Genomic DNA, 8,837 nt, shown 5'->3' with positions numbered 1-8,837 from the left:
CTGAGACTAATAAAATACGATTTACAATGTGCAATAAACAAACATTTAAAAATATAATATACTCTTTATTAAATCACGTCGAATATAATCCTACCGATATATTAATAATAATATTTAAAAAATTTAGAAGTATCACTGTTTACAAGCCTGCATACAATTATATAATTTGTATTGACTTTTTAGATGCTAAAACAAGTACTGAAAAGTAGTTTAAACTATAGAACAAAAAAATCTTGATAGTAACATCTTCGGGTTTGTAATACATAGAACAATATTTATACTCCTATTCAATTATAAAATATTTGTTAGAGAACATAATTCAATAATAACAAATTTAATTAAATTGTTGCATTTTTTGATCTTATCCGTCATATACAAATTTAGGCTGGTATTTCCTGTAAATATCTTCCCAAAATTCTACTTCTTCTCTGTCCGGAGCTGTGCCAGTCGACAGTTCATTGCTGATGTTCAGGTAATCTTGTTTTTCTATTGTGTACGGTGACCATGTTACACCTAAGCTTCCATCAGGTGTCGGATTCCTAAAAATATATTAGAAACAATATGAGATCTAAAACATAATTACTCATTGAAGCGACCACAAATAGTATCTAACTTCTGAATATTACAACATATTTATTGAAATTAGTTTTGTAGAATATGAATAAATATATTTAAAGATATAACAATGTTTAAATGCAGTTTTTGAAACCTATAAATTATAGCTGTACTCGTACAGATGGATTTATTAGCTCCATCTATTGTTGTCTCAAGCTAAGCTTGTGTTATGGGTAGGTATAAGACAATTTTAATATACTTAAATACATTTTTTATATACATTGCAAATGCATCAAAAGCAATATGAATAGAGATATAACGGTCAAATCATTTTATGTTACCCGTACTTATGTATCTATTATTAGTTCTGGGCCATAAGCTTTTTCAATGCAAGTACAGAAATGTACAATACCTTCTCTGGCCAGTAAATATTATGGAGCATTAATCAACCCATGATACGAGTCGTTACAAGTGAATATGGCAACCTTTGAATGCACCCTTCGACTAGTATTTTTATTAATAGGTATTTTAATTTTTCTTGTTATAGATACTCGTACAGTTAGATTTATTAAGTGATTAGACAATTAATCTTACCCATATTTTGCAAAATTAGTCCATAGTTGAGTAAGATTATCAACAAGTTTAAAGGTTTCTGATGCTTGATCGAGCTTTTGACCAAGGAGACTAAATATTGCAGTCATCGGGAATAAGTATGGCAAATCGTCTGCATGGCTAACTACAGGTCTATCCCTGAAAACATTCTCCCCTCCTAAAACTACACCAAGAATGTTTCTTTCTGATTTATATCCAAATCTGTATAGATATACGGTGTTTTTACTTGAACTTTTACAAATTTTGGCCCATTGGATTGCACCATATGCAAACATATCCATTGAGTAATATTTAATCATTTTCTCCTTGAGACCTGTCGTAGAAAGTAAGTTGTTTCCAAAATAATGTTTTCTTAATTTTTTTCCAAGTTCAATTTGCTCATTTAGTAAACAATTTGTTAGTATAGGTTTAGGAATTAAAAACTCTAAGAAAGTATTCACATTATCTTTAAATTCATTAAGGTTACTTAAACCAAGACTAATTACACCTTCGTCTTCGGTATATCCAACTATAACTTCTACACCATCATTTATTCCATTGCGAAGTACGTCATTACTATCGCCATAAAAAAATCTTTCATTATTACCAAATTGTTTTTCATCCACTATACTAAATGTAATATGGCCCGTCTTTTTAGTGCTTTCGATACTTGTTATTGGTATATTGACTTGAACAAGTGATTCTACAGGCACGCTTTTGAAGAACTCATATAACCCCTTTGGATCATCAGATTGGTATCCGAGCCTTTTAGCGAAAACAAATGCTCTCTCAAGTGGTTCACTAACATTTGACCAGGGACACAGTGTAGTTCCACTCTGTGCAATAGCTCTCTTAAAAAGACCTTTAGACATCGGCGATATTAAATGGTAGGAGACGCTGGCACCACCGGCACTTTCACCGAAAATTGTTATATTTTCAGGATCTCCACCAAAATTACTAATGTTGCTTTTAACCCATCTTAGCGCTGCTACTTGATCTTTCATTCCCGCATTGCCAGGAACTTCTTCCGTATCAAGAGACAGGAAACCGAGTACTTCCAGTCTGTAGTTGAATGTGACTAGAATCACGCCATGTCTAACTAGAAATTCTGGACCGTATAGATCATCATTGCCACTACCCGACATGAATCCTCCACCATGAATCCACACCATAACTGGCAGAGGTTTAGATGGTTTAATGTCAGGCGAGTAAACGTTCAAATATAAGCAGTCCTCGCTACCTGGTATTAATCTTCGCATTATCATGTCAAATTGATAGCATACGGGCCCAAAATTTTTAGCTTCTCTAATCCCTTCCCACGGCTTCGCAGGTTGGGGTGCCTGTAAAATATTAAAGTGTTATAAGGTGTGGATTTACCGGTTCAATTTTGTTTTTTCATTTTCTCTACACCGTTCCTTTATCACTACACGTGTTTGGTATTAAGAAATTATTTATTAGTATTTCGATTAATGGCGATAATAAATCAAAACAATTACTAAGCAAAATATTAATAATAGGTAAATTTTTCCTCTCCATTGAGGACTAGTTATGCCCGGAATTTCTTAAGCGGTATTTGTAAATAATAAAGATATAGATAAGAATAGACAGTTTTTCAGTCACGGTAAAAGAAAATAAGATGTTGATAAAATATATAAATCACAATTTTGTGTTTATTTCATTTTAGAATGTCCAATTATTTTATTTTATGTATAATTATCCGATTTAAGTCAACTGGTCATGATCTATTTATGGTAGAATTACAATTATTGTAATGATATAGTATTAAAGGTCGGACTTATGACTTATTTCTTAAATAAAGTTACTAGCTGAACCCGTATACGTTGTTTTGCCATATAAATTAGTAACGCTATAAAAATAGGGGTTGGTGGTAAAAGGGGGAAAATTGGGGTTGTATGTATTTTTTATATATTATAGAAAAATAAATTGTGTCCAAAGATTAAAAAAAAAATATTAGGGGTGGACAACCCTTATCAGATTCTCAGACCAACTGAATATGCACATAAAATTTCATAAAAATCGGTCAAGTCGTTTCGGAGGAGTATGGTAACTAACTTTGTGACACGAGAATTTTATGTATAAGATAATAGAGTCTTTTATGTACATAATAGGTAGTTAGTGACTGTTTTTTCACGTTAGAGAATCTGAACAAAATCGGACTTAATTTAATTTCAGATATTTCTATATTTTATTCTGAATTCTTAGTGCTCTTATCAATCATGACTAACGGAATATCTGAAAGAAACAAAAATATAGACACTTTACCTTGAATCTAAGATTTCCAACAGGCGGTTCCGCGTAGGGTATACCTTTAAATGAATAGTAATTCCCTCCATATTCATTATTAACTAATGCTCCTTCTAATACACCATCATTTACTTTAACTTGAACCATTTTAATATTCCAACAAAATTATGATTATTATTACACGACGCTGTTACCCAAAACTCAGATGCCGACTACATTACAATTGTTGATAACGATTTGTAGTTACTGATTGCATTATCTCAACTAAATGTTGTTTTTATAATATTTATCCACGATTTATCATGTGTTAAAATGATATGATAATTAGACACGTAATCTTTATTAATAGAGTAGAAACGGAATTTGTAAATTAAAATATAACAATAATAATTAAAATATAAAAATAAATAATAACACTCGTTGATAATAAACAGCGCCATCCAGTCCTAACGTAAGCAGAGCTCGTGTTATGGGTACTAGACAACTGATATAAATACATATTTTTTTTGTAAATACATAATATACATAGATGACACGCAAGCCGATACAGACAATTATACTTATGAATACAAATGTTTGTACCGTTCGAGAAATCGAACACGCGACCTTCTGAAGTAAGGCGGTGAGCTAAACCACTAGAGCACCGAGGTCGTAAATATATTATGGAAAGTTTATTATGAGTATTATATTGAAATTTTATCCTTAGTTCGTTATATATAAGGTGTGTATTGGTCTAAGCAGTTGTTATTCGCAACTATTTTGATATAATTTTTCTATCTACAATAAAGGCTGCTTGCTGAACGTATCAGAATTATAAGATTTAGATATTAGAATTTCAATCCTGATTAGGCGTAAGATAAAAGAATACCATACATAAACAGTTCAGAATTCAGGGCGGATATTTCATATACAATTAACTAGAACTAGGAACTTGGTTGACAGCCCAAGATTTCCTTTGTTTTTTGAGATAAAACTTGTAGATAAAATTATGTCCATCTTCCCGATACAATCTATTTAAATGTCAAATTTCTTTAATATCCGTTCACCCGTTTAGTTATGTAAAGGTAACAAACAGACAGACGTAAACATACTTCCCAATTTCTAAGATATTATAGTATAGATAGCGCTATGTAGGTAGCGCTATGTATATATACATAGATAGATAAAAAAATTGTATATTTGTACACAACTGGAAAGATGACTTCAACCTGACTATAAGACCGCTCTGGAATAGGATTGTGGAAGACAGCTCAACGGAGAGAGCTGCAGGAGGCATATGCCAAGAGGCACCGAATTGCAGGACATTTTGTAAACCACAGAATGTATCCCAACCTTGGAAAAAAAGACTTTGTTATTATAGTATTATAGACTATTAATTGAACATACATATAGTTCATATACAAACAGTATATTACAGAATATTTAGGCCAATAAAATTGAATATGGGAAAGAAGCACGTGTGTGACACAGCAATACAAAATGGCTACTAGCTCAGTGTAGATAATCACTCAAGGAGAATAATACTGATTTTCAGCTATACACGACGGTGAGTACCGTCGTGTATAGCTGAAAATCAGTAGTTTGTATACTATTTAAAAAACTGAACAATAAAAAAAAATAACAAAGGAACTTGAAGTAGGCGTTAAAGATTGGAACCTACCAGAATTATAAAAAACCAGAATTAAAAATAAAGCAAGTATTGTAAATAGTTGATTATTTATTAATAATTGTCATTAAATCAAATCAAAACATCTTTATTCATCTAGGTCTATTACAGACTTTTATGATATGTTACTATTTTTACATTCAATAATGTGCTTAATAAACTAATATATTTGGTTCAATTTCATAGTTGATGATTTATTGTTTTAGTAATTATTAGCATTTTAATATGAGGAAGAGAGAGGCTTATCCCTTTTGCCAATATTAAAATGCTAATCAAATCAAAATATCTTTATTCATGTAGGCCTATTACCGACTATAAGAGTCAAATCATTCAATAAGGTACTTATTAAACTAAAATAATTGGCTAAAATACATCACACACAAGATAATTTTATGTTCTATAATAATTGAGCTATTATAAGACAAACAAAAGTAAAATTAGATGAAGAAAGGGCATGCGTGCGTTTGGTCTAACTCCACTAAAGTACTTGTATGAGACAGCCATCGGGTCAACTCGACCCCCAGCCTCTGACCTAGTTCCGTGCAGTCCGACCTTTAAACACATTCGTTGGATTAACGATAAATTGCCACGGGCCTAGGCCTGACGATAAAAAATATCATGTCTGTAATCCAGTGTTTGGTTATCGTTGACAACGATAATGTAACAATCTAAATATATATAACTCAAACGTGACTGACATAGTGATCTATCAACGCACAGCCCAAACCACTGGACGGATCGGCCTGAAATTTGGCATGCAGGTAGATGTTATGACGTAGGCATCTGCTAAGAAAGGATTTTGATAATTTTTTTTTTATACTACTATGGTGGCAAACAAGCATACGGCCCATCTGATGATAAATGGTTACCGTAGCCTATGGACGCCTGAAGCACCAGGGGTGTCACGTGCGCGTTGCCGACCCTTAAGATTATAATAATTCCACCCCTAAGGGGATAAATTAATGCAAGCGAAGCCGCGGGAAAAGCTAGTACATTACATATACAACGACTGCTAGAAACAGCATTATTTCTTGTTTGGCATAAAACAGTTATTATTATTAAGATTATTACAATTAAAACACCGCTAAACCATCGAGGCCGGGTTATATTACAAATATTTAATTTGTTTTTAACATTAGTTATGATTTAAAATTAAAGTTTTGTTTAAACAGCTCCGTCTGTATAAATAAACCTTACTCAATTTATATTCATTTGGAATATATTTGTTTGAAAATTATCATCAGCTGATTTTCACGCCTATTCTTCTTGATTAAAATTCCAAAGTGCATTGGTTGTAATATAAAAAGTGCTTATATCAATTTATCTGAATAAACAATATCTAAAAATAAACTTTTATATCTTTACAAAGTATAAAACAAAGTGGAAGGCGCTGTCTGTTCGCTTATATCTTTGAAATTACTCAACGGATTTGATATAATGTTCAGTAATAGATAGAGTGATTCAAGAGGAAGGTTTATATGTATAATACATGCGTGTAGTATAAAACGAGCCTAGAAAATCAAAGATTTTAATAAAGCCGGGACGGGTCGCTTGTCAATAATAATAATAATCTCAGGATAATACAAACTGCGCCATCTAGACCCAAGTTAAGCTAGCTAAAGCTTGTATTATGGTACTAGATAACTGATACAAATACATAGATATATTTTTTCGTAAATACATACATATTATACACAGAAAACATCCAGACATATACCAACAATCATACTAAAGAGTACAAATGTTTGTGCCCCTGCAAGGAATCGAACCCGCGACTAAGGAATCGAAAGCGCGAATTAAGGCGGTGTCCTGGACCGCTAGACCACCGATACCGTCAAATACAATAAAATGGAAAACTCATCTTAAATCTAAGTTCACCCACAGGAGGATCAGCAAAAGGAATGCCTTTGAAACTATAATACTCTTCTCCAAAATCATTCTTCACCACTTCACCATCTAATTCACCTTCAGTAACAATAACCTGCACCATTTCAACTTATATGTCATCTACTACACAAGTGTACTTACAGTATAAAAATGACGACTCAAGACTAGGGATGGTCAGCATTATAGAACTGCTAAACATCGGTATATTATCACTTCTGGTTTTTTGACAGTATTGAGCCACAAGATGGCGGTGTATGAAGTGACTCGGACAAAAATGGGATCATACGAGCAGTCAGTGAATGGAATGGACGACTCGTAAGCATGTTTCCAAAATATTTCCACTTTATCATCATCTAATTTCATATATATTTTTTATATAACTTCCATTATGAAATTCAGTGTATTTTCAGATCCTGTTAATATAATCGGGTTTTAACACGAAACATTCTATAAATAAAATAAATGTAGCCTAAGTTACTTCTTATAACATTCGTTATCTGTGAGTGGAAATCCTATTAAAAACGGTCCAGCCATTTAAAAGACTAGTAGAACAAACTGCTAGATCCTTCAACATTTTTAATATTATATATTTGATGTAAGTACCGTATTTACTTACATAATTATGCATTTTCTGACGAGCTATTAATTTGAAATTAGTTCTCCATTTTCAGTTTTTGTCTTTTTGACTGATACTTTCATGTTATGAAAGTATCGATATGAACTGAACATTAATGTAAAAATATCGATATTTTTGGACTAACCATCGATGTTTATCATCCCTACTAAAGACAGTAATGACCGGCCTTGAACTGAGACGAGCAAAACAACCAAACGACTCAACATTACGTGTATTTATGTAATTTCAGCATTATTATCAACGTATCCATTATTCTCTGTTACCACCAATTTGGCTGGTAGATAATAATGTAAGGTTTCTTAAGGGTTGGCAACGAGTACGTAGCACCCCTGGTGTCTCAGGTGCCCATAGGCTACGATAACCATTTACCATCAGACCGTATAATACTAATAATAATCTTAGGACAATTCACACAGGGCCATCTAGACCCAAGTTGAGCTAGCTAAAGCTTGTGTTATGTGTACTAGATAACTGATACAAATACATAGATTTTTTTTTAGTAAATACATATCTACATATTATACATAGAAAATACCCAGATCGATACAAACAATCATACTTCTGAATACAAATGTTTGTGCTGTGCGAGGAATCGAAGCCGCGACTATCGGACGTAAAGCGGTATGCTACACCGCTAGACCACCGAGGTCGTAATGCTTGTTTGCCATCGTAGTAGAATTGAGGGTGACGAAACTGGAATCGAGTCAGAACGCGAGTTTCAAGGCGTTTGTGGTCCGAGTTACCACCAACATGCTGACCACCTTTATGAAGGAGGACTACTGGCCGTAGGGTGTGGTGTATCGGCGCTACCGTGGCAGATTGCCGTCATCAGAGCCGTATACAGACAATTAGAAGCCTGAATTAAAAAAAAAATAAAAAAATTGGCAGAGTTGTTAGTAATATACCAGTTCAAAAAAATTCAAAATATCTTTATTCATGTAGGTCTATTACAGACTCTTATGATATGTCAAATCTACCGTCTAAATGATATCGAGATGAGAAGAGCTGACAAGAAACTCAGCTCGTATTTTTTTCAAATAATAATGGAACATGTTTATATATTTAATACACAGTCATTAAAATTCCAATTTGGGAGAATAGAGTGACCACCAGCATATGCTATCGCAAAGAACAAAAAATTTAATCAGTGTTCACAACCTGAACAGACCAGTCCCCACAAGTAGCACCCGTTCACGAGTATGACGGATGAGCCAGCCATCATTGCACTCAACCATA

General features: G+C 33.0%; 1 protein-coding gene across 1 annotated transcript; it reads right to left on the bottom strand.

Annotated features, from left to right (window-relative positions):
• Nucleotides 1-323: 323 nt before the first annotated feature.
• LOC131851127 (juvenile hormone esterase-like) lies at nt 324-3,671 on the bottom strand. The gene is made up of 3 exons (XM_059201559.1): nt 3,430-3,671; nt 1,150-2,486; nt 324-539 (listed from the first exon to the last, which is right to left on the bottom strand). The coding sequence occupies exons 1-3, from the start codon at nt 3,556-3,558 to the stop codon at nt 362-364; spliced, it is 1,644 nt and encodes a 547-aa protein (XP_059057542.1). The 5' UTR covers nt 3,559-3,671; the 3' UTR covers nt 324-361.
• Between the last annotated feature and the right edge of the window lie 5,166 nt (nt 3,672-8,837).

The sequence above is a fragment of the Achroia grisella genome, unplaced genomic scaffold, assembly GCF_030625045.1.
Source record: "Achroia grisella isolate CSIRO2021 unplaced genomic scaffold, CSIRO_AGI_Agris_v1 utg780, whole genome shotgun sequence".
Classification (NCBI taxonomy): domain Eukaryota; kingdom Metazoa; phylum Arthropoda; class Insecta; order Lepidoptera; family Pyralidae; genus Achroia; species Achroia grisella.
This window is presented reverse-complemented; position numbering and strand designations above follow the sequence as displayed.

Excerpts from the sequence above, each read along its gene's own strand:
- LOC131851127 (XM_059201559.1), bottom strand. The coding sequence starts at position 3,558 with ATGGTTCAAGTTAAAGTAAATGATGGTGTATTAGAAGGAGCATTAGTT. Across the intron at positions 2,487-3,429 it reads TTGGAAATCTTAGATTCAAG|GCACCCCAACCTGCGAAGCC; the intron begins GTAAAGTGTCTA and ends AATATTTTACAG. Across the intron at positions 540-1,149 it reads ACTAATTTTGCAAAATATGG|GAATCCGACACCTGATGGAA; the intron begins GTAAGATTAATT and ends ATATATTTTTAG.